Source organism: Pocillopora damicornis, chromosome 5, assembly GCF_964200805.1.
Source record: "Pocillopora damicornis chromosome 5, jaPocDami1.2, whole genome shotgun sequence".
Lineage (NCBI taxonomy): Eukaryota > Metazoa > Cnidaria > Anthozoa > Scleractinia > Pocilloporidae > Pocillopora > Pocillopora damicornis.
This window is the reverse complement of record NC_142674.1, coordinates 22,827,842-22,853,263: the sequence shown is the minus strand read 5'-3', so window position 1 is coordinate 22,853,263 and position 25,422 is coordinate 22,827,842. Positions and strand designations below refer to the sequence as shown.

Genomic DNA, 25,422 nt, shown 5'->3' with positions numbered 1-25,422 from the left:
AGGGCCTGTTTACATGGAGGTGGGGGAGGCGGGTTACCTCACCTACCTGGGGTTCCCCTAGGGAAATTAGGTCCAGGCCCTCATTAGTGTTCAATTTCAGGCACGCGCTCATTAGCTAATTCAAATGATTTAAATGTGACTGACGTTATATGTTTAAAACTTTTAAATTAAACAGCGTTTTTTTCCCTATAAACCATCATCAATAGCCAATAGTCGCGTATCATTTTTAGCGGCCTCACCGACAATTCCTTTTTCTCCACTTCATGAGCGAAATCAAACCTTAAACCACAATTTTTTCGAACACGACTTATCATCGACACCACTCACGTTCTCTTAGGGTGGACGCAACTTAGTAATGGCACAACATCTTTTGATGTTTTATTTTCATGATTACTTTCGGTCGACTGTTTTATTCGAAATAATTTCACATACGCTTTAATTTTTCAGTACATCAAAACGCAAAATGAAGTTGACTTGGTCATAAATTTACATACGACTGTTGAATTCAAGAACATGTTAATTTCATGCACGAACTAACTCCTAAATGACAGTGTAAAATACCTAAAAAATCAACACCGCATAGAGTTATTTGCACTTAAAAGTTTAAGTGTTATTGAGATTTTCATTCAACCGGAAAATTACGTTATTTACAAATGCCCCTTCTTCTTTTTGTATCGATGTAGGAGCTTACAACTTTTCTTTGATTAGCAAGAATCGGTCAGTGGAATGTAAATACGTTTTTATGAGTATAAGATTATGTTTGATTAAAACATCTAATGCACTTGGCTTGATTACATCTAAAATTATAAAAAGAAGGCTGCACAAGATTATCTTAAAGTACAAACTAGTTTATTGCTTGCCTCATCAACTATCTCTTCTGAGTAAATTGTAAAAAAAATTTGGGTTATTTTTATTAATAGTCATCCTGAGTGCAAAATCATGCGTTTTCCTTATAAACTCCTCAGGGCAAATGGTGTCATCAGTTGTCAAAACATCAATACTGTCATAAAAACCTTTATTAATTAGATGACATGGATGATCAAGATTAATAATATATTACCACGAGTTTTATCCTGTTTCTTTCAAGACTCTAAACATTTAAAAGCATATTTATCGGCCGGTAGTATTGCAACTTGGATCTCGACAAAAGCATCAACAGAAAATTTCATTTAAGCCATCGATCAATTCAGGATCTTTACACTGGAATGATGTTGTTTCATTTGATGATCTTCTATTTCGTTTTCTTCTCGACCTCAGGGTATTATTAACTTTTACACCTGTTGCGGCAAACGAACATCAAGGCTCGATGAAATACCAAGAAAATCGTGACCGGAGAAAAATGCCAACCAAATCCAGGGAATATATTACAGGGACATAACTTTAATCAATCTCGTAAAATATCAGTCCCTATACGCCGGTGGCTTGAAATCACACTTTATAAATTAACTTTGTATGCACTCCGAACATGAACAGGCGATTAATGAAAGCGGGCGAGAAAAACTATTTAAAGGAATCAAATGGCACAAAGGCCAACTGTAACGCAAATGTCACGCAAGTTCGAAAGTCACGCATTTACAACACCACTGAATGAATTTAGGTTTACCTTCGATTTTTGGCTGCCCATACACACATCCTATTCAAGAAATCTTTAGAACCGAAAAATACTTTTTATTTTCAAGAGTTTTCACTTTGTCGATTAGTTGATTTGGTGATTTATACTAACAAAAGTATAGCGGTAGTGAAAAACGCTTGACAATAGTCAAAACAATGGTTCGTATTGGAAAAACCAGGACCAAAAATTTTTAACAAGATTGTTTGTTTCTGATCTCCGACACCAGGGGAGTGGATCAGCGACGTTTCAGAGTGTTGGACGTGGATGCAAAAGGCAATCTATATCTTTACAAGACGGCGTTGCTCTGCAAGAACGAAATTATCAAACGGTTGAGAAATAGGACGTACAGTTTGGCAGAGCAGACGGAACTAGGTATGATATTTCTCTTTTACTTTTACGAAATCAGTATAAACATATTAAGAAAAGCGAGACTGACTTGAAAACCAAAGTGCTTTTCACCTCATGCCCTTGTATTTTACGTTTTAGGCCGTTTAATGCCATCCTTTCAAGATTGGGAATTTCAAAATGTGTCTGTACTTATGTTACGTACATTCCCCGAAAAATGTTTGTTTCAGAAATGAAACCCTTGTCTTGAGTACACCTTCAACGAGGTTTAAGTTTCTTGGATTACTTTTTCATATTCCTCTTCTTTCGGTTAAAAACTAAATATTTTTGTTTAACTAAATATAAGTCTTGAATTGCAAGAGATCCAGCACCAATCTGTGATCCAGCAAAATAACTGGGCTGGAGTTATACTTCTGAGTAAAATAGCGGACGAGATACCCGTAATTTTATTCTTTCGCCAGAAATTTACCAGCGTTCAGTGATATATATACAATCAGAAAATCATTTATGAGCAGATTTGATAGGAATGCCCCACTGACTATATGTTTATCTTGTTTTTATAGAATTAATAGGATTGTCAAAAGACTTAGCAGTGCTGAACTGCAAGGTGCTCAAAAAGAAGTCCCCATACGCCGTGTCAGGCGTTTATTGGATAGATCCTGATGGCGGTTCCCGTAGCAACGCTTTCCAGGCCTACTGCGACCAGCAAACGGATGGAGGGGGTTGGACATTAGTTTACAGCTATACCTTTACCGATTACTCACATTTCAAGGCTGCATCAAACGCTGTCATCCCGCGTCCATCCTGGTCAGCGGGCGGCTCCAACGTCCGAGTGTCCAAAACAGTTCCACTGAGCGAGACTCAATACGAGGCCATGGACTTTTCTTTGTGGCGCAGCATTGGTGAGGAAACCCTGATCAAGAGCAATATCAACAACTGGTTCGCATGCAAGGAAGGTTCTGGTAGCATAGTGAAACAGAAGAAGGGGTCGCTTTCTTGTAAACTGGTGAAGCAGGTTGCTAAGAACTGCGGTGGAGCGGCACCAAATACCTGGAAGTTTTATGGGTATGGACCTTCCTTCGGCGGAGGTCAATTCTATTATTTTGATGGGAGCACAAATAGCAATTGGCCTACCCATGATCCTTGTGGAAGATATCGAGCAGACCACTTGAGAAACGTGCCAAACCCGCACGGAAACATTTTCATCCGTTGAAAGCATGTGAGAGTTTTCCAGCACTTAAGAGTGCCGATTTTGATTTTGTTAGCGGCATCAATGAAACCTTCTGCCTAAAAGTTTCGAAGCTAATAAATATTGGTTCTTGATTTATGAGATATCAGTGACTGATTTTGTCAAGAGCTTACAATTTTTAGGTAAAAGTTGTAACCTTCATCTTTTCCCAGTTGAGCAAGTTCCCGTGTTTGAACTTTATTCAATAATCAGATAACTCACGAGATACGCTGATATACTGATTTCAGAGAGTCTCTAATAAGCATTTGTTTCAACCTATAGAAAAAAAAGGGGGGATGGATCTAATGGTACTGAGTATATCTCTGCAAATATCATGTTCACTTCAGTGGTAGTAGCTTGAAAGCAACAGGATAATTGGGTGAAGACTAGTTATATGGTAACTCCCTTCAAAACTTATTTAAAACAGCTCCTTCCAACTCTAAGGCAGCTTTCTAAGACTAAAGTTTTCTTTTAGATGGTAATATTGGACGCACGTTTTCTAAACTAGTGTCCAGAATTGTGGCTGATGGTCATAATTTCCAGAAATCACTTGAGAAATGTCATCCAGCTAATAAGAAATGGCATGGCTATTTTCGAGCACATCTTAGGCTCGTACTGTTTAGCTAAGAAAAATGAAAAACTAGATTAGTCATCAGAAATGGGATTTTCAATTTCAAACTTGAAATGAGTTTGTTTCCTCTATGTAAGTAGTAGTAATATAGCCTCTGAAAAAGGTGTGTATAACAAAAATAGTGTAGGACAAAAAAAATCTGATTGGACCAACGAGAGTTCATAAGATGAAAAAAACCCGCCCGGCGCGCACGTGGCGGGTGTCAGCTGGTCAGGGAATTTAGGCAAGAGCCAGCAGTTTCATTGGAAAGTAGAGAATGGTAAAGCTTACACAAAAATAGAAATAGGTGAAAGAAAAAATAGTATTTTCGACTCTTTGGCGCCATATGGTCACTAAACGCCATTAGGTCACTTCAAGCATTTTGGGGATGGGAGGAAGGAAATCTTTTTTACTCATTTCTTTGTTTATTTTCTTAATCAACTTATCCCATACTTCTTACTTATTTTACGAACGGAAAACAACAAAATCAAGAATTTTTAATGAAAACAAAAAACATTCCTTTCCCTACTAAGGTTGAACTTTTTAGATCAAAACTCCTGATGATGTCCCAAAGAGTTAGGATGGAACCTTATCTCTTTCGCCGTACACTGTAATTAAGCCTAAGACCCGATCATATCCAGAGACGCCCGAAGATTTCCGAGAATGTCATAAAAACTTATGATGATGTCCCGAAGAGTTCTGATGCAACCTTATCTCATGCGTTGTCACTAAGCCTGAGACCCGATCATATCCGAAGACACCCGAAGATTTCCAAGGATGTTCAAAAAACTTCTGATGATGTCCCGAAGAGTTCGGATGCAACCTCATTTTATGCGCTTTACACTGTCACTAAGCCTGAGACCCAATCATATCCGAAGACACTCAAAGATTTCGGAGGATGTTTAAGAAAACTTCTGATGACGTCCCGAAGAGTTCTGATGCAAAATCGTACCTCAACATGAGACTATCGAATCAAAGACACCCGAACACTCCTAGGGATGTCCCTAAGATTTCTGATGATATCCCGAACCTTATCTTTTGCGCTATACACTGAACTTTGACCTGAGACCGATCATATCAGAAGACACCCAAATACTTCCGACGACGTCTCAGAATTTTTCCGAAGACGTCCCGAAGAGTTTTAACGGCCTTGAACTTATCGCTAGTACATTGCACATTACCATAGCTTAGGTTCAACTTAAACTCACGCAATTTTATCTTGAAGCGTTTCTATTTCCTTCCTCTGGTCTTCAGCAGTTTTTGTTAGCTTCTTGAATTAAACATGATATTGGGTCCGTAATTAAAGAAATATTAGCAAACCTCTTACGACATGCGGCCGGACCAGTTTTAACATTTATAAAAGGTTTTTTATATTTTTGAAAGATATAGTAGAAATTGGAAACAATGTTATAAAGAATTGCTTAAAAGGAAAAGATGAAAGCAACAACCAAGTGTCTTAATGCCTATGTCATACAGCAACACAGCAACACCAACCTTAATCCTTGGATTGTCCTTCTAGGATGGCCGACTAGAAGATTGCAAAACGTGGAAATAAAAAGAATATAAAATGCCGAGTTAAGTTTAGAAAAAGAAATCCTTGAAGATTTTGCATTAAAAAGAAATAAACTGAAAGGGAAAAAACCTCGGCTTAGAGAAAAGTATAGTAATTCTAAATTTTCTCCCCCAAGTCTTCAGAAGTGTAAAACAATTATCTCAGTCCGACGATCACTGAATGGAAGTTTACGCTCATTAGAGGATGTGAATTTGGTTTACATTACTATCTCTGAAGATGTTTCTTTAACCTTTTTTTTCTTCCCTTTTTCCGCAGCGCTCTGCTCAGCGGGTTTCACCTTGCATTCTGCGGACTGAAAATCCAACAAAACTTAATTTCTCTCTTACTTTTTATAACCTGTACGTTAGCAGACTTTTGCATTCAATTCAAAACTAAGACATAAACTCTCTTATTGACCTTTTTAATTTTAACTTATTTCGCGTAAATCAGCGTTGAAAATCCCCACGCCCACTTCGTTCAAAACGCCGTCGGTTTCTGAGATTAGCGTACGTAGTCATGACGACCTGACGTTGCAATGGACTTCATTTGCCATATTTGGGAAAAACTCTGGGCTTGCACGAGCTTCTTGTCGCGCAATCTTGAAAAACTTGCTGTTAACGAAAGGCCTCAAAAAAGTACATTGAATAATTTGATTCGTGGTCATTGATGACGTTTCACGTTCCTTGACCCAAGTTCGAGAATAATTTGTAATGTTTACCTTTCAAATTGATATCCAGACTTAATGCCGCAGCCAGTCGGTTAAATTTTACGTTTCTGTCAACATCTCCCTTGGTTTGAATCAAAATTTTGAGTTACCTTCAATGAAATTTTTTCCACCTTAAGGACTTTTCTCAATTTTTTCTTTTCTTTCTTTTATCCCAGATGCATTGATGCAATTCAAAGCTTCTCGTTTTGTTAAATAAAATTTTCACATTCCCAACGAGTGAATATACATTGCCGGCTGAGAATACCCGTAAGTTGGAGTTTCAGACTTCAACGATGTCTAGCTCCGTTTATTTTATTCCATAAGAATGAATTATTCATAAACAGTTCGTGATTCCTCGTGAAAATCAAAGATCGATTAAAATACCTTGCAATCTCTGCTGGCGAAGATGAAATTCCTTTTTGGGCAGCACGACGCTTGGGTGCTGTCAACTTTCTTAGTTTCTGTGGCGAAAGATATGATATTCGTAGGATTTCGTTCACAACAGATTATAAGCAACAATTCTTGAATGAAATAAATTACTCTTGTCGGTTAGGCACCTAAAAAAAAGATATCCGAAGAAAATATATTTTTCATCAGTCACACCTAATAACAATAAACCTTATTTTTGATGAAAACCAAACTGAAGCATTTGAAATTTGACAGTGGTAGAGGAGTGAAATCCTGGCCAAAATAGCTCTTCTTTACGATGTAATTCTGTTTCATTCTCTCTCCGTAGAAGTGCAAGAGCCTTGAAAACTCACTTGCATGTACTCCAAACAGCTTCACAAACCATGCTATTTTCTGAAACATCAATATTTCGTCCTTTCAAGTCAAAAGATTACACTCCCCATTCTCTTAAAATAATTTTCGAATGTTTCAAGCAGATTAACCGTTTACGAGGGTAAAAATTTATTCGAATATCTAGTTTGCATACTAAAGCGAGACTCAAAGATTTCCCGGCATGCATCACTCCTTACTACTTCTTGGCCAATAAGATGTTACTGCAACACCCTCTGTGAAAAATGGACTTTTTTATATTTTCTAGTTCAAGAACTGATTAAAAATAGTATGCTTTTTTAGGAAGAAGAAGGAAAAAATAATGATACTCTATGTAGGTGGATGCAATAAAGATAATTAGGAGACTTATTTGTAGGGAGAACAAGTAACATTCAAAATGAACCTCAAGCGCTTAGTAAAAACCACTGATCAATCCATTTTTGGCAAGAAAAGAACATGAAAAAAATATATGAATCTCATAAACTACATCAAATGTACAATTAAGAAAACTGGTTGTAGGGGCCATGTATCCTAAGACACTTTGCTTGCTTTATTCAGTCCTGCACTGAAGAAGTGTTCAACCCAATAGAACATACAAAGCAAAAGTGAATTGGAAAATTGCATGCCTAAACAAGGCTGTAATCATTTCTCACAATTTTGATTATTTATCCATCAAAGAGACAGACGACAGAGAGAGGTGGTAGGTAGTAGCTATAGAGTGCTATTTGGTACAAAACAAAATTGTCCTAATTTACAATGAAGTACAAGCCCAGAAGAGATTGTGACAATATATAGAATTACAAACAGTTTCCAAAAGGAAAGAAAACTTATGTTTTAATTAAAAAAAAAAGATAAACAAAATTAAAAAAACTTATCTACTTTATGTACAATAACAAACTAAGATATAGTATCAAAAAAATGGAAGCATGACTAGTGGTTGCAAAGAAACAAATCTGGGGATATCCTTACTGGAATAAGTAGTGCAAAAATCAAAATAATCTAGCTATATTTAAATAAATACTTGAAATGGAAAAGAAACTAAAATATCTAAATAATTGATCTTCCAGAAAATACCATCACAAATATTCACTGTGGCAAAGACCCAAAAAGAAATTTCGAAAATCACCTAACAAGAAGTTTCCTTTGTCAGAAAATGTCTCTTTCTTAATTGACCATGCTAAAGCTTCTGCAGTTAGTATCAGGCATTATTATCCAACTGCACCAACTAGAGTATAAATCATGCTCAGATGACAGCTGGTTATTTTGTACAAAAGTAACAAACTTGTTAAACTGTTTGGAAGCAAGTGCTACACCTCTCGAACTCCTCCTCTTCTCCCTTCCCTAATGAGATATGCACCTAAAACAAGGCACTTGGCTAATAAATAACTTATTAAATGTTTTGGTGTATAGTTTTGCTGAGCATTTTAACCTGTTGTTTGCATTTTGACTTGCCCTACAGGTTCATCAAAATACGGCCCAACAAAAATGCTCAGAGATACTACACACCAAAACATCAAACAAGATATGTAAATGTATTCTTACTAAAACCTGAGAACAAGTTCTGAAACTGAAACATGACAGAAATTGAAAATCTCCTACTCAGAATCTAGTTTAACATAAGTGGACGAAAAAAGTCAACTCATCTTAACAAGCAACATACTGTTGGTTATCCAAGAATTTCACCATTAAACCCTTCACATCCTAACATCAGTATACAATCTCCATACTGTACTTCATACATTTCTTAAGGTGCTGACAAGGAGAATTTGGTTAGAAATCATCAGTCTTTTTGGTTGGTGATCATTTCCTTAATTCTCGTGACCTTAATGTCTGATTGAGGGGTGATATTGTAAAGAGAAATTAGATGCTGGTCACTCTTAGGTATTAGTCACTCAAAGGGTTAACAATACACAAGCATGACTACTACAGTATACAGTTAATTATTCACATCTTAAAAACTTTCGAAAACTTATTTTACAAAATTCTTGTGGAATCGCAACAAGTTGTTTCAACATTTCATTGAAACAGCAGCCATTGCGTCCCTTAGATGAGATATTCAAATGTTGATTTGATGCTTCAGCACCCAGACTTACAGAAAGAAAACCTTTGTTTTCCAAAACAATGCAAAACAAAGCAAGCTGACTGCATTAATCACAATAACAAAAACATGCTCAAGACATGTGCTTTTTTTGGCGCAGAACGTGAAAAACGTGCGAAAGTTTTGCATGTGCATTTGCCATCTACCTCTGAGCTGTATTGTATGTACATGTAGTGTAAAACTTTGGCAAATTTTCAAATTTGGAAATTTTAACAAATTCTTCTACTTAACTAGATCCAGAAAAAAAATTGCAAAACTTACTACCTTTAGGGGAATGAAAATTTCTAAAACGGGAGAGGGTTTCCTTTTTGAATGACTTTGGTGTTTTTCAGAAATCATATGCAGTAAAGTATTCTTCAAAAATGTAAAAGAATTCCACAAAGTACCACAGAAAAAGAGGAATAAAATCAGACAAAGATAAAAGTTGATAACAGCACATTTTCTTCCTTGTTAATGTTGGACTGCTTGATCTGAAAACTGAAAAACAACTGTGCTTCCAAAGAGAAATTTCTCCCAATCCACATTACAAAATTTTTTCCAACCTACAAAATCCAACTTCCACAGAATTTTCATGCTACATCACATGCAGCATTATAACTACTCTCTACAACATACATACAGCACAGAGAAAATTATTTTAGTTCTAACCTATAAGTATACTGACAGACTGCAGCACTCATTAACAATCATATTGTCAATGGTGCTCAACTTTCCTCTTGCCCTATTCCTTTATAAGGATTATCTTCCATCAGATGATATACCAAGAAAGCCGTAAAAGCAAGAAAAACTCCAACTGCAAGCAGAATTTGAATATGAGGACCACATATGCTATGTTCCTCCTTGTTGGGCTCAGGAGTCTTCTTCTTTGCCACAGTCTCCATGGGATGTTCTTTGGAAAAGTTGTTCTCAGAATCCTTGGTAAGGATTTGTTGGGTTTGCCGTGTTGCCATTGTCATGCTTGGTGGGACTCTTTTTGTAAGTGTTGCCTTTGATGGTGTGGATGATGATTTTGGATGGGAAAAGCGCTTTGGAGTTGTGTCTTGCTGGTCTGCAAATTGAGAGAAAAAAAATTAAATAAACAACTTCAACCCTGAGTCACATTATGATGCAAAAATATTCCTGAGCTAGATTCTTATGGTAATACAATGTATCTTTTTCTGAAGCATCTCACCAGGCTGGAATCTTAAAGAAATGATTCTGATTGGCTAATTGCACACTGATAACCAGTCCAGCTTTTTACAGTAAAGACCACAGTTTGGAACTTTTCCCTAGCATTTGCAGCAAAGCAGGAAAAAACAAACCCTAGCAAAAATTAATATGTTATTGACCAGTCTAGGTCAGTCCAAATTGAGAAAAAATCATGTCCTTAGTCTTGCAACTGGCCTTGACACCTCGAGCACTGTATTTTCCCAAAGAGACCTCTGGCCCAGTAAATAACACATAATATATACACAACTACATAACTGATATACTTCCTTCAATTCAATATTTGATCAGTAGCTCAAATATATACAAAGTGCCAGTTATATATATACTTTTTCCAATGCTAACTAATTTTGTTGCCAAAGTAAAAGGCTTCATTTTGACAACAACATACATGTACGTCAAATGACCATATGACTGGAATGCTTTTTCACTAATAAAATCTCTGTCAATATTGCAGGTTACAAATTAAAGTATAAACGTAACAAAACATTTTTCTTGTAAATTTAAGGTTTGTTACTTTCTTAGGCACAAGAATCAACAGCAAGAAGATTCCTTCAGTACCTTCTCCATCAAGCTCATATGGAAGGGGCTCTACTTCTTCCACTTCTTCCACTTCTTCCACGTCTCTCTCTTCTGATGAAACTTCATTATCATCAGAAAACTCCACATACTCATTACTGGGCTTAACTGGAGAAGCCTTTGGTTTCTTCGGAGAGACTTTCGGCACAACTGGAATGACAGGATTACTTTTCTCTTCTGTCAGCAACTTAGCTAAGAAATACAAAAATTGGAGATAATTTTGTGTAATAAAAAAAAATGCCCTGGAATATATGTTTCTGCCTTTTTCTCTTAAATGTTACAACTCCAAAGAATTTTTTGAGTTAAGGTTACCAATATGGATTCTATCCTTCAGAATCTAATCACAGACTGAGCTACATTTGATCAGAAAGTTTCTTAAATTATGCAACCTACAGTACCAGTAATTGCCAATTACCTAAAGTCAAGCAATTGCAATCTGAGATTATTTCACACCAAAGGGATGCCACATTTGGCTTTTAGATTCCAAAATATTTGTAAATATTTGCCGAGTCGAACTTCCTCAAATTGTTGAACAGATATATACTCTATTGCTGTGCGTCTGTACAATAAAAGATCTTAGGTGGCATCAAAATGTGGTATAAACAAAACAGCAGCACACAAGGTGCAGCCCAGTGTGCCACTGATGTTATTAACCCTTACCTCCCATAAGTGACCAAGACAGAATTTCTCCATACAACAGCAATACATAACCAGATAAGTAGTTGGGGATAACTAATTGATTCAATACTAAATTCTCTGAACTACATGTAAGAATTTGTGGTTGAAAGTGAGGAGAATGACAAATTTGATCTGGGAGTTGAAGGGTTTTAACAGACTTTGACATCTTCTGTGATCCATAACTATGCAGACCTACAAAAATATTGAGTCCATCTGATTTAGATGAGAAAAAGCAGACTGTTGTTAAGGGTGACATCATTTACGCATCTAATTGATCAATTAAGAACAAACCAATCAAAATGTGTACGATTCTGCTTATCATATAAACATTTTTGTCAGCTCATGTGAGTGATTAGAAATGAGTATATCACCTTACCCAGTTTATTTTGATACAGAGGACGTGTGGATTCGGTAATAGGGCCTACTGTAGCTCCAAATGATTTCAGCTGCCTGGCAAGATCGCCATCAGACAAAGCTGCCACATCGAATGGCAGGTCTCCTTTAACTCTTTTATTAATGACAACCTTTTTGGGCAGCTTGACCGGAAGCTTCTGTAAAATCAAATTAATGAAAAAATTAAACTTGTTCCATGAGATTACCACAAGTGACCAAGACAGAATTTCTCGTTGCAATATCAGTATAATATCAAGTAGACAAGTGATGAGAATTAAGAAAAATATCAATTAGGGGATAATAAATTGATTTGACAACAGATTCTCTAAACAAACATCATAAGAATTTATTGGCAGATGGTATGGAGAATTACTAATTTGATCTTGGGAGTGTAAGTGGTAAGGGAAATATTTAAGAGATTACTGTGTCGTGAAAACTCTGAAGGTAAGAACCACTTCATGAGATCTTCCTTAAAGATTGGATATTAAAGAATTCTCTAACTTCTGTGCACAATTTCCTGCTAAAGTTTTGAAGGTCTGAACAGTTTTTGAATCTTTTGTTGGATCTTTTCACTCTCCTATCAGCAAATTTCTCCCTGACAAACCTTGACCAAGGCATCATTTAAGTGATAATTAAATAGTATTAACAGCAGACAAAACATGAAGTGTCCCAAAAACCAGCATCTACCTACATACCATGGCCAATAATGGAAGAAGGAGGTTAAGATGCAAAATGGAAAGCAGAAATAAAGAAATTGTCACAGGCTAAGAATCATAATAGTGTGATCAAGGTAATGTTACTTTTTCATTTAACTACCACACTTGATTACCACCTGCCCTGCTTCTTTTGTGTGACATACAGCTATATTTACATGCACAATGATAGTTGCAAGTAAACCTAATTTACAATTTAATTAATTTCACTTGTCTACTTTGATTTGTTTAAGACAAACTAATTAAAGATAAAAAAAACTACATTCTTGAAAGTCCAATTGTAAAGTGTTTAGGAAGCTTTTCTAGCCTTAGAGATCAGAAAATTATCCAGCAACTACAAAGAAAGTTCTGCCTAAATTTTGATGGCCAGAATTTCCTATTATCAATTTTATCCTCCAATAAACTACAACATCTCTTTATGAGAACCTTGAGTATTGGACTGCTGAAACAGCATTCATGTGTAGGTCCTATTCAATCTGTAAAGCACTCAGATGGGAGAGGAACAGCTCTGGAATCAGTTTGATTTCTTATTACCAGTTTTCTTGAATATAGTGGTGGTTAAAATCTTAATACTTTCCCTTGCTACTGCTACAGTTGTTTTGCTTTCATTTTTTACCAAGTTTATGCTTCTAGTTCTTTAAAGTGCTGGTGTAGCAAAAGTTAAGAGAACCTAATGTTCCTAAATCGTTTAGCCACCATGATAATAAATTCAGTCACGAGTCAATTCACTCCTGTTATCACCTTTTCTCAGACTGCTACATTTCTAAATGAGCATGCTAAATTATCAGTTTGCATTTAATCTTTCATGGAGTATGGAACTGTTCTTGAAAATTATTATGAGGAAATTGAGAACGAAAGAAAAAAGGCACTGCACAAAACGGACCTGCAAGAGCTCTAATGAATACTATTTGACGTGAAATATGTAGTCCACTAGTTTAGGTACATTATTTTCGATGTAATAAAACGAGTAATAAGTAATGTTCCTTACTTGTTCGGTAGCTGGCATTCTACAGCAATGTACTGCTAATATTCGCAATAATAAAAACCAGGGCGCAGCAAAGCCAACTTGTAAAAGCTAAACCTTTGCTTCAGCTTCTTCATTAATTAATTGGAAACTTTTGAGTAAATTATACGAGTAAAGCCATGAAATCTACGATTACCAGGCGAATTCCAGACAATGAATACGTCAAATCGACTAAATTGTTTTTAAAGTAGAGTTTGTTGAAAAGTAGCCACACGTTCGTTTCGCCAACGAAACAAAACAAAGCCACATTCGGAAAGAAACCTGCTGCTGGGATTGAATTGACAAATCACAGAATGTTTGAAAATAAACAAATTGGCCACCAAAACCGCACACGCCAAAACAGTAAATGGTAAACCTATTTTAGCGACGAAAACACCCTCTTTGTCGCCTTTAAATATTGAAATATTTCAGCAGAATAAATTAAAGGAGAACGTGAGTATATTGGTACCTGGCTGGCTCGCATGGGAGAATATTTGGACATCTCCTCTTCATCGGAAGAAAATTCTTCATTTTGATTTTGCGAAGTCAAACGTTCCAGGTATAAATCAACGTAAAAAGCCTTTTTTTGCTCAGCTCGCGGAAGTGGAATACCGTTCGCCTTTAATTCAGATTTTAGCTCATCTTTCGTTAAAAGACGTGGATTGTTGGAAAATGTCGACATCTTGCATCAAACGTTCAAAACTTTTCCTGAGACATGCGAACACTGTAATCAAATCGAAATCACGGAAGCAAAACTTGTTGGAGGCGCGAAAGCGCGCCTCTCGCGAATCCTTTGCGCATACGCCATATTGTTAACCGCTGAATTCGAGTGCTCGCATTAGGCCAAAATGGCGGAATAGTTGGCGTTATCTTAGTAGAACTTTCTATCGAAATAATGGCCCTTCCGCCGGCCAAGGAGGGTGAAAAGGGTTTAACACTTTGCCGTTTATCAGGTTGGTGCTTGAACGTTCATATCACTGTATACATGGATTCGCATGATCGAGCATTTACACACGAAAGTGAATACTCGTGTTCATCTGTGGGTTAACGGCATATTTCAGATGAGGAACACGTTAAAAAATTTTGCGCGATTTTGATCCCAGAATTATAATGCTAGGCTCAAGAAGTGATGAGCTTGATTACATATTTAATCTTACTTAATTTAAGAAGAAAAATTCAGATATAGGAAATAACACATTCGTACGCATGTTAGAATGCTCTGTGAATATGCATGAGTCTTTCGGCTTCATGATCCGGAAGGTGAAATAGGGAAAAATTAAAAACTCGCCTTGAAACGTTCAAGTATCTGAGTTTTGTGTCCCTGTTTGGGAATAATTCAATTCAAAAGGACCTTGATTGCTTTTCTCACTCGTGAACAACTCAGTTATTTATTCTTTCACCCTAAAACTCCCAAGGTCTGATAGTTAATTCTCCCCGTTAGCTGCTACACAATTTCTTGAAAATTAGAAAGAAGAATATGTTGTTAGATCAAGATTATCACTTGATAAGTTTTAGTTTTCTCATCACCTGTTTGCTGGATAATGTACATTCTATATGGATGTTACTATAAGAAGAAGTTACTTGTTAATCACTTTTGGGAATTAAAGGGTTAATTTATAAAGTTATTTTTCCAAGTTTCTCATTTACTTAATTGGTAAACATCCAACTCAGAACTTTGTACCATATCTGACAGAGAAATTGGAGCAAGTTTTGTAGAACATCAGCCTTGTATCTGTGCTCTAATGAATCAAAGATGGGAAATTGTAGAAATATGTTAACAGAATTTTGATTAATCAGCCCTTTCACCCCCAAGACCTTATAAATAATTCTCCAGATTGTCAGTCATACAATTCTTGTGATTTTAGAGTGGAGAATTTGATATTGGATCAACTAATAATCCCATAATTGATATTTTCTTTTTTTTCAACACTTGTCAGCTTTATGTTGTATTTATTTATACTGTAAGGAGAAATTCTGTCGTGGTCACTCATGGGAGTTTAAGAGTTAGCAAGGAAGGGGCACAGAATTTGAGTAAAGTGGTCACCGTAGTATTTTTTGTTTTCCATATGCAGTACCAATCTCTCTTCGATTTGAGCCTGTTGGTCGATGGTATGAAGCAAATATTCGCCGCCGTCAGCATGGCTTGTCTTCGCATCACAGTAGCTCCAGTGCTAGTTCAAGTGCTGGCTCTGAGGCAGATTTTTCTTCAGATGAAGAAGATCATAATTTTCTCCTCACCTTAGATCCTACAGACTGTAAGGTAAAAGTTCAAAAAAGTCTTCCATTAAAATAAGATTGTTTCTACATGAATATGTTTAGAAGTCTTTGCGCTTCTTTGATTATTTTCAAGGATGTTAAAGTTGAGGTTTTGTATTGATAAATAAGTCTTATATGTAACTTGTAAATCTTTTTGTCAGTTTCTATAATCATGTGATATACTCAACCCCTAGTCTTGTAAGAGCCTTGTCTGCCTTCATTTATTACAGGAACTGTATCTTTTAGCTATTGGCACGCATTTTAGAGTGCACAATTAATTACATTGTACTTACAGCAGTTACACTTCACTTGTCTTAGCACCAGGATCATTACAAGGTTTTAGGACTTGGCAAACTCAGACATAAGGCTACTGCTGCAGACATCAAGAAGGCATGTAAGTATCACTTTGAAGCAAAAAAGTGTATCTACTGTTGTCACATTATAACTAATGCATAGAAACGGGAACTAAATGTTTGCGTTTTGAAGAAAGTTAATTTTGGAACCCATAGTGCTGTAAACTGCATAATAGGGCGCAACTTTTAACCCTTTCACTCCCACAAGTGACCAAGACAGAATTTCTCCTTACAATATCAATACAATATCAAGCAGGCAGGTGATGAGAATAGAGAAGAATATCAATCATGGGATTATTAATTGATCCAATACCAAATTCTCTGAACTAATGTCATAAGAACTGTATGGCAGATAGTAAGGAGAATTACTAATTAGATCTTGGGAGTGAAAGGGTTAAGTAACTCATTGCAGATGATGTCAAAATGTGGTAAGAACAAACATTGGGATATGAGGTGCTGCTAAGAGTTGCAGATGTTTTTACCCTGTTTTGATGTCTTCTGCATTCTATTACTGTACACACCCACAGTAACAAGGAATCTAGGAGAATTAATGATGAGATCTAAAAGAGGGGACTTCAAAGAGTTTAGATCAGGAACTTAACTATGCTGTACCTTCTTCCTATGTTGAATTCTGCTTGTTAGTCAGGAAGATGGTGCTTAAACATCATCCAGACAAGAAGACCAAAAAGGAAGAACCTTCTAAGAAGAACTTTTCTGATGAGGATCTGTTTGCATGCATCACTGCTGCAAATGATGTCCTAAGCAGCAAAGAGAAGCGGCGAGCTTATGATAGTGTGGATCCAATGTTTGATGATACCATCCCTTCAGTAAATGCCAACTCAAGAAGTAATTTTTTTGAAGTTTTTGGCCCAGTGTTTGAGAGAAATGCCAGGTAAAATTCTTAGCATAGTTGTATTTTCTTCTCTTGCCCACTGAAGTTGCATTCAGTTCAGCTTTTAATTTACATACACAGGAATAAAATTTTCTTCCAGCTCTAGATTAAGTAAACTGTAAGGTTTCTTCAGGCACAAATTTAAGTGCATCTTCAGGCATATATGCTCTCACAGAGGGCTTCTTGAACTACAAGTTTTAGATGTGAACAATCTTGTGATTGCATTTTTTTTAGAATCAGAAAAGCTAGAGAGTGGCTGGATTTGAGCTTGTGTCCTTTGTGAAATTAAAATATTTGAACAGAGGTTTCTGTGTCATAAAGTTGCATGTCAAGCACTTTGTTCTTTGCTTTTATTTTAGGTACGAGTATAAAATCGTTTCCTTGAAACTACAGATAGAGATCTTTGGAAAGTTCTTTCATCTCCAGCCTAGATTCTCAATCCTTGAGTTTCAAGGATCAAGGATTGAGTTTTGAGTCCAAACTGTCAAATCACTTTTGAGTGATGCTGTATGCTTGAAGTGTCAGCTGTTGATCAACAATTACTCTTCACCTTCCATTGTATGATTGAGTCTATTGTTCTCTGATTTTTTGTTGCAGATGGTCCAAAGTTCAACCTGTCCCACCATTAGGAAATGTAAATTCAACGTTTGAAGAAGTCGATAATTTTTATAGCTTTTGGTAAGATTTTACTTGTGTTATAGTCCTAGTATGAAATTTAAAAAGAAGGTGACTACATAAAAACCTAACTACAGAAAACCATGGATTGAGCAGAAGCAGTTTTTGATAGGTTCTCCCTTATCTATGATCCATTGACAGAAAAATTTATTTTCATGTTTATCTACCAGGTATAATTTTGATTCATGGAGAGAATATTCTTATCTAGATGAAGAGGAGAAGGAAAAGGGGGAGAAGTAAGTTTTATATTTATATGATTTAAAAACAAATTTTAGCCAATACGCATATGATTTCTTTCCGTGCATTTCTTTTGAGAGTAGTTTTGAGAATATGGAATAAACAAAGATCTTTCTTCATTCACTTGGATGTTTATTTGGACCCAATTCATTGACCAGCTCCCAGTTGGCTTGTTAGCTCAGTTGGTAGAGCGCTGCACGGGTATCGCAGAGGTCATGGGTTCAAATCCCGTATGGGCCCCAATTTTTTTCAGGTCCTATTTACAACTACTCGTTTCAGTAGTGTTCTTAGCTGCGAGGATCTCTTAATTTCATCTCTCCACCGCAGTGCAAATATATGAATTTTCATATATCTAAAATCTTTAAAGATCTTTCCCTTTTTGATGGGTTAATTGGCTCTGTTACATCAACCTTTTACACCTGAACATCAGCATGCAAATTCTCCGTAGTTTTCTCTATACATTTCGTTAGGCATAATTAAGGAATTTGCAATGACCTTAACCCTCTAACCCCTGAATGACCAGCATCTAAATTCTCCTCACAATATTACCATTGAGTCATACATTAATGTCATGAGAATAAAGGAAATGATCACCAACTAAAGAAACTCTTGATTGTTAGACAAATTCTCCTTGTCAGCACCTTAGTAAATGCATAGAGAACAGTGTGGAGAATATAGATACTGATGTTAAGGTGTAAAGGGTAAATGTTTGATCAGGGGTGAAAAGAAAGGGAGAGTATAGTTGTAAGTCACCTTTAAGAATTAATGAGTGTGTTGTAGGACCAATTGTAGAAGACTTACAATGCATGTAGGGATTAATAACAAATTCAACTAAATTTTTATCTTGGTTTACGTAAGGGCCAGCCATGGTAAAATGTTGGCACAGTTTTGGACAGTTTCCATAGTCATTTTACATGAAAATTTCATATACACTCGAAATGTGCCTCGCAAAAGCGTATGAAAAGCATTTGAAGAGTGTAAAAAAATCATCCCTTTGAAAGAGTGTCTTTACATGCTTTTCAACTACTGTAGATCTTGAAGCCATTTTGTGAAAATTGGACTCACGCATGCGCTAACGGCCTCGAAAGCGATTTGTGACGTAAAATGAACGACTCCAAGAACATAGCTCCTAAGTAATACCTAAGGAGGATTTGACGAACTAATGATCTGCAATTATCTAAAGTTGTGTTAATGTTTGTTTACAGTCGTGACGAGAGGCGCTGGATTGAAAAACAAAACAAAGTTATGAGACAAAAGAGGAAAAAAGAAGAAGTTGCTCGAATAAGGACTTTAGTAGGTAAATGCTCACTATGGTAACCTTAATTATTCATCATAGTTTAATTTATGTCATAAATTATGATAATTTATTTAATTATCTTAGTCACGGTTGTCATTTTAATGCAAAATTTGTTTAAAGTATGTGAAGCGATGTGAAGCTCATTTACATTTGGAATGATTTGAGGAAATAGTGTAAAAACGATCAAGCTGGATGAGAAATTTGCGAAATTAAGGCGCGGCAAGTACATTTTTATGTACATCTAATACTTTAAGTAAAGCTTTCAACAAAATGCAGTTTTTAAGGCTTATTAGAACTTAACGTAGAAACTCAATACTTTTTTCAAGGTCTAAAATTCAACAATAAAATGTTTAGTTTTCTACAAAAGCTTGATTAGTTTTCAAGCACAACATTCAAATAAAGAAAATGAAGAACGCAGTCACATTCACTGTTGTTATCAGAGAAGAACAGCTCATTGTCAAATAGATCTCATTTTGTGCTATTTTTAACGCATGCGTATTCCCTTTGTTGCAGATAACACTTACGCTTGCGATTTTAGAATAAAGAAATTCAAAGACGAAGAAAAAGAAAAGAAACTTGCCGAAAAGAGAGCGAAAGAAGAGGCGGCCCGGGCGGCTGCTGAAGAGAAAGAACGAGTCAGTGAAAGTTTTACTTCTTTCTTCTCTGTATTAGCACCTTTTGGTTCTTTAACAGTAATTTTCAATTGAGTTTAGAAAATACTCTTGTATTGCTTCAGTTTCGTTTTACTTCGCTCTGTGATTGGTCCAGAAATCTCGTGCCACCCTCTCAACCAATCAAATGCACAACTGAAAACTAAACGCGATTTGGTCACCTGCGTTTTCCCGCGCTTCGGGCAACTTGCTCCTTGTAGTGAAGTTCTCATTGGTTCCCTTTGATGTTTGCTTTATTTTGATTGGCTGTTAAGATTACTTTGGTTCTAGTTTTGTGAGACTCTGTCAAAAAGCGCTAGTTAAACTCGTGACTCAAGGCAATGTCCTTTGTATTTAGTTGTTAACGTTGTCTTGCAGGGCTGTTGGTAATTTGCCGTTTTTTGATCATTCCTTTTATATTACCCTGCACTACATGCGTCCGATTTTTCATATTTATTTCATGTGAACTTTAAAAACATGCTTTGCTCACCGCTGACGTGCAGTAACTAATTCTTTGGCTCATCAGCAAAGACTTGAAGTCCTAGAAAATGAAAGGAAATTGAGAGAAAAAGAAGAGCAAGAAGCAAGAGAAAAGGTAGGAAAAAAATTCCTATTTCTCTTTCTAGCTCCCTAACAAAACGGATAATATGATGGAAATGTTCATGTTAAATAGTTTAGTTTCCAGGATTACTATTCATCTCTTGGAAGTGCAACAAGAGAGACCCTGGGAAGGACAACACTAAAAAGTTTATTGCCAAGGTCTGGTGAATGGGGGCATGGGGCAAGCGATACACTAGTTCCCATTCTCCTTTTCAAGTTCTAAAAGATTGAACGATCTGATGTTTCTCTTATTTTGCCTTTCATTCTATCTCAGGCGCAGGCAGCCAAAGTAGAGAAAACAAAAATGAAGAATTTAATGAAGAAGGAAAGAAAAACGATACGAGCTGTAATAAAGGTAGGGCTTCACTCGAAAGTTTTTCAGTTTCGCTTCCAGGTTGTTACGATGTCTGTTTGAATTTTAAAAAACGTGTTAGCTCACTTGCAAAGCGCCGGACTGCCCCTGCAGAAGGTCAGATCCAGGCCCCAGACCGGACCAACACTCGTGGTCTTAAAATGACTAAGGAGAATGTGCTGCCTTTGCCATGACATTCATACATGGTTAGACATTCTAGTATTTTCGGATAAGGACGATCAACTGTCGGCCACTTTTCCTGCATCTTTTCTGAACTACTCAGCAAGGGACGTCAAAGAATCCACTCGCACTTCTCGCAAAGAGAAGGGAACAAGCCAACCCTGTACCTTGACAAGTCAGGTCCCTATTTAAACCAGCTTTAAAGCTGAACTGGGCCAGCCTGTCTAGATATCGCAAATAAATAAATAAATAATTTTTTTATTCTCTCTGTTCCTAGAATTATGATTATTTTGTTCAAGACGAAGAGTCGAGAATCCGTGAAATGGAAGTTATGGACAGACTACTTGAAGTTATTTCACTGGAAAGGTGACACATTAGACGGAAGTTGTCAATGACGATTTTTGTGTCTGTTCGTGACGTTAAACCTTTTATAACTTTCAGCTTTTCGCTTTTATAGCTTACAGTCCTTTAGAGAAGGCATCGAAAAGGCTCAGTCAAAGGACGAAGTGAAAGAAGTATACGAGAAAGAGGTATGATAACGTACTCTATGGCTTTTATTTTATTTTTGCATCAGAAGCAGACTAAAGAGTTTACTACAGAGGTCTACTTTGTGTTGGTTCACGTCCTAATTTGCTTTCACCCGTTGCCATTTATCTTTTATTGAATGTCTTCTCAGATGGAACAAATGAGAGAAAAAATGAGACAAGAAGCTAATGCGGAAACAAAACAGAGCTCAAAGAACAAAGAAAACGATGAAATGGCCAGCGACGATTGGACAGAGGATCAAACTCAGCTTCTTATTAAAGCTGTCAATCTGTTTCCAGCGGGAACCGCCTCAAGGTATTATGTGAATAGTCTAAACGTAACGTAGATATTGATTGAAGAAATGTAAAATGGTTTCCGTGTTTACATAGCCTGATGTAAGCACGCGGGAGGTTGGGAGAACACGAGATAAGCGTAGGAAACCACGACGCGAGGCGGAGTGGTTTCCAGCTTATCGAGTGTTCTCCCAACCCCCTAAGTGTTTACATCAGGCTATGTAAACGCGGAAACCATTTTACATTTCTTTTATAAAATAACTAATGAAAGAGGAACGAAAATCGTGTTTACATACGCTCATGTAAAATGGTTTTATGGCCAATCAGAGCGCGCGTACTATTTGAATTATTTTATAAAGATTAATTTTTAATTGAGTGTCGAAAGTAATCGGAGACTGCGTTGGTCTTGCTTTAACTCGCTCTGTGATTGGTGCAGAATACTCGCGCCACTCTGTCAACCAATCAGATGCAAAATTGACACCAATCACGACTTGGTCGCCCGCGTTTTCCCGCGCTTTAGGAAGTTTAATTTTTATTTTGAGTTCTCATTGGCGCCCAAAAGTATTTCCTTTCCTTTGATTGGCTCTTGTGATTACTTTTGTTTTGTTTTACAACGCTCAAAATTCCTACAGCCAGGATACGAATATTTTTTTCGAATTTCATTGAACGCAAAGTTTCATGTAAGCAATTAAGTCGTGAATGCTTAAAATTTATGCGTTGCATTTAAAATAGTCAGAGGGAATCTGACTTTTTTGACTGTTTGTTCTTCTTTTTGTTCGCTATCAGGTGGAAAGTGATCGCAGATTATGTCAACATGCACGCTAAAACTGGAACCCTACGAGATTCCAAACACGTGATCAAAAAAGTGAAGAACTTACAGAAGCTAGGTTTGTAGCACTCAATTTATTCAGTTATTCATTTCTTTTGAGGTAAAACAGTTCTAACGCAGGAAATTTGGTTTTTATCAACTGAGTTTATGATCTAAATTGGCCTCGTCAAGACTCTAGAGAGGTGATGTTTTGATCTTTAGCTGTTCGTTAGCCCTCGCTTTCCGCTCAGACAACGAGCGTCAGCCTTTGAAACTCTTCCATTTAACATTGTAAACTCAGTTGATGAAACCAAATTAGCTTGCAATATCCCCAGTGACGCAACACCACAGTTTCTTCAGGAACTGACTCCCTCTAACCCAGGAAATGTTTTCCAACAGACCCAACACTGAAACAGGAAGTGAATCGAAACGCATTCGCGAAATTTGACAAAGATCACCATCATGGAAAAGCTTCTGCATCGGCGGAGCCTAATCTAACAGTGAGATACGATGGTTAGTGGTTGATCTTTAAAATAATTACCGATTTCCCTTTTAACGACTTCAATTACGAATTGCTAGCTTATGCATCTGATTGTTGATGTTACACAAATATAGTTACACAATAAAATTGAGACATGTTTGTCACGCCAGATAATTACGAGTTATTAGCCTCACTCGCGCAGTTTAAAGAAGCTATGTTACTTTAGGTCACGTTATGGAAGCAATGTTTCATACTTGGTCACGCAGGTCACGCCATGAAAGCATAGTATCATACTAGGTCACGCAGTTAAAGGATAAAGCTTGATCAATATGTGTCAGTCATTTAACGCTTGGTCTTTGTAGGTCACTCACCTTTTGTTTTGAAACTACGGATTCCAACTGTCATCATCACACCAAAACAATCCTGTTTTCTGATTTTCTCTTTATCAACTAATCAGATTCGACCTGGTCATTCGCTTTTTTCCACGCTTTAGGCAGCTGCGTTTTCTCGCGCTTTAGGCAGGCGCGTTTTCCAGCGCTTTAGGCAGGCCTTTTCCTCATCTTTAAGTTCTCGTTGGCTCTTTTTGATATATTCTTTTGTTCCAGTGAGCTGTTGTTAATTAGTTTGTTTTTGCTTTCACTCTCAAATGTTACAATGACACTCATGTTCATGATTTTTTTCATTCTGATGTTTAAGCAAGCCAATCTGGTGACGCTGCTCAGCAAACGTCTGCATGGACCTCGGAGGAGCAACGAGTAAGATTTTTTAAAAGAACGAAAACAATAATTTTCAGCCCCTTGTAGTTCAAAGAATGCTTATTGCTGTTTCCAGTTAGATTTGAAGCTAAATTTTTGTCCTGAAATTTTTATGGTTTTGATCTTTTGACGCTCAGTGAAAAATTTCCCAGTTAATAATCGAATCCTTGTTAATTATAGTAACATTTTTGTTTTGCAAATCTATTTTCCAGCTTTTGGAGAATGCTCTGCGTACATACCCCACTAGCACACCAGAAAGATGGGAAAGAATCGCTGAAGCGGTCCCTGGACGAACGAAAAAGGAATGCATGAAAAGATACAAGGTCTGGCTTATGAAAAATAAATTTGTCTATTCGCATGTTTACAGTCGTTCGTTCTTTCGAATCAATCATGTAGGGTTCGATATAAGTTCTTTGAACAAAGTAATGCAATCGGCGAATCACAACAGGGCAAGTAACACCAAGCAAAGCGCGGGAATTCGTCGCGTGAGGTCAAACGTGACCGACACAAAGCGCGGGAATTCAGCGCGTGTGGTCAAGTAGCGATTGGTTAAGGCTCTTCGTGTTTTTCATCTGATTGGTTTAAAAGTAGTGCCAATTTTGTTAGCCAATCACATAGAATCAAATCAATTGGCTGTTCTTGAAGCTGTGCTCGAACAATCCAGTATCCTCTTTGACTTTATCTTTCGGTCTATGAAATTAATTCTTGTTTTATGGTCTCTAATTTAACTGCTCAGTGCAGTTGGAACACAATTGTCGTTTAAGCTAACTTTTTATTACACTTCACCCTTGTATTCTACTTTTTATGCAATCAGGACCTATTAATGCTTCTCTGGACATGCTGTTTAGTACATTAGAGAGTAGACTACGAGACGTCCCTAATTTTCGGGGAAGTCCGTCGCGGGAGTCAAAAAAACTAGCGAAAATAAAACGCGCGCAACTCTGGGAGTGCACCTCGTTCTCAGATTTCTACGCGGCGCACTAGACCCATGTGTTTTTTTTTTCGACTCGCACCGCTGACTTCGCCGAAAGGAAGAACTGCTCGTCTAATCAAAGAGTGATTATATGTTTGTATATAATTGTTGGTTTGTCTTTTGCTAACTTGTAGGACCTGGTTGAGATGGTAAAAGCCAAGAAAGCAGCTCAAAGCAAAGGAAAAGCCGCCTAACACCAACTATTAGAATCAAGCTGCCAAATAATTAGTTCTTACTGTATATTAAGAAACTGCTGAACTTCTCTTGGCTCCACAGTCATAAAACTGCTTTGACATATGGAAACTGGTCTCTCTTTTCCATTTATATCCTTTTGTAAATAAAGCAATTGATTTTCTCAGTTAACGTGTGAGTTTGGTTTACGTATGGAATGAAATTTTTAGCTTCGCACTGGTTTGAAACAATTATGGACCAGTCATTATTTCATTATTTATCGGGGGAGGGGGGGGGGGGGAGGGAAGGATTTGTGGGGGATCACATGGTTTTCAGGTAAAACGAGGGGGGAATCAGTCTTCGGTAAAATAGTTTAAACAGGGGGGCTATAGAAAATTGATTGCCGATTAACTGCCAACAAAGC

The 25,422-nt window shown here is 36.9% G+C and overlaps 3 protein-coding genes and 2 long non-coding RNA genes across 5 annotated transcripts; 2 read left to right on the top strand and 3 right to left on the bottom strand.

The window, feature by feature from the left end:
* Positions 1-827: 827 nt before the first annotated feature.
* LOC149046015 (uncharacterized) lies at positions 828-1,916 on the bottom strand. Its single transcript, XR_016186573.1, has 2 exons — positions 1,582-1,916; positions 828-1,277 (listed from the first exon to the last, which is right to left on the bottom strand). It is a non-coding gene; the product is annotated as an uncharacterized LOC149046015 (long non-coding RNA).
* On the top strand, positions 1,085-3,281 carry LOC113685946 (uncharacterized). The gene is made up of 3 exons (XM_089206342.1): positions 1,085-1,258; positions 1,839-1,984; positions 2,521-3,281. The coding sequence occupies exons 1-3, from the start codon at positions 1,206-1,208 to the stop codon at positions 3,168-3,170; spliced, it is 849 nt and encodes a 282-aa protein (XP_089062468.1). The 5' UTR covers positions 1,085-1,205; the 3' UTR covers positions 3,171-3,281.
* A 2,283-nt stretch (positions 3,282-5,564) lies between these two features.
* Positions 5,565-6,981, bottom strand: LOC149046014 (uncharacterized). Its single transcript, XR_016186490.1, has 3 exons — positions 6,815-6,981; positions 6,438-6,514; positions 5,565-5,660 (listed from the first exon to the last, which is right to left on the bottom strand). It is a non-coding gene; the product is annotated as an uncharacterized LOC149046014 (long non-coding RNA).
* Positions 6,982-7,637: 656 nt separating this feature from the next.
* LOC113685950 (uncharacterized) lies at positions 7,638-14,302 on the bottom strand. The gene is made up of 4 exons (XM_027203542.2): positions 13,970-14,302; positions 11,768-11,942; positions 10,696-10,905; positions 7,638-9,976 (listed from the first exon to the last, which is right to left on the bottom strand). Exons 1-4 carry the CDS (start codon positions 14,180-14,182, stop codon positions 9,633-9,635), a joined length of 942 nt encoding a protein of 313 aa, XP_027059343.2. The 5' UTR covers positions 14,183-14,302; the 3' UTR covers positions 7,638-9,632.
* A 71-nt stretch (positions 14,303-14,373) lies between these two features.
* On the top strand, positions 14,374-25,185 carry LOC113685951 (dnaJ homolog subfamily C member 2). Its single transcript, XM_089206339.1, has 18 exons — positions 14,374-14,453; positions 15,573-15,760; positions 16,075-16,150; positions 16,752-17,001; positions 17,599-17,679; positions 17,847-17,912; positions 19,119-19,210; positions 19,724-19,845; positions 20,387-20,455; positions 20,735-20,815; positions 21,270-21,358; positions 21,450-21,522; positions 21,669-21,832; positions 22,597-22,697; positions 23,018-23,131; positions 23,796-23,854; positions 24,067-24,177; positions 24,962-25,185. The coding sequence occupies exons 1-18, from the start codon at positions 14,396-14,398 to the stop codon at positions 25,019-25,021; spliced, it is 1,854 nt and encodes a 617-aa protein (XP_089062465.1). The 5' UTR covers positions 14,374-14,395; the 3' UTR covers positions 25,022-25,185.
* The last annotated feature ends 237 nt before the right edge of the window (positions 25,186-25,422 follow it).

Bases quoted from the DNA above. Each gene is read 5' to 3' on its own strand.
- LOC113685946 (XM_089206342.1), top strand. From the start codon at position 1,206: ATGATGTTGTTTCATTTGATGATCTTCTATTTCGTTTTCTTCTCGACC. The intron at 1,259-1,838 runs GTATTATTAACT...CTCCGACACCAG, and splicing joins GTTTTCTTCTCGACCTCAGG to GGGAGTGGATCAGCGACGTT. The intron at 1,985-2,520 runs GTATGATATTTC...TTGTTTTTATAG, and splicing joins GGCAGAGCAGACGGAACTAG to AATTAATAGGATTGTCAAAA.
- LOC113685950 (XM_027203542.2), bottom strand. From the start codon at position 14,182: ATGTCGACATTTTCCAACAATCCACGTCTTTTAACGAAAGATGAGCTA. The intron at 11,943-13,969 runs GTACCAATATAC...TTGATTTTACAG, and splicing joins CTCCCATGCGAGCCAGCCAG to AAGCTTCCGGTCAAGCTGCC. The intron at 10,906-11,767 runs GTAAGGTGATAT...TGTATTTCTTAG, and splicing joins TCTGTATCAAAATAAACTGG to CTAAGTTGCTGACAGAAGAG.
- LOC113685951 (XM_089206339.1), top strand. From the start codon at position 14,396: ATGGCCCTTCCGCCGGCCAAGGAGGGTGAAAAGGGTTTAACACTTTGC. The intron at 21,523-21,668 runs GTATGATAACGT...ATGTCTTCTCAG, and splicing joins AAGAAGTATACGAGAAAGAG to ATGGAACAAATGAGAGAAAA. The intron at 22,698-23,017 runs GTTTGTAGCACT...GTTTTCCAACAG, and splicing joins GAAGAACTTACAGAAGCTAG to ACCCAACACTGAAACAGGAA.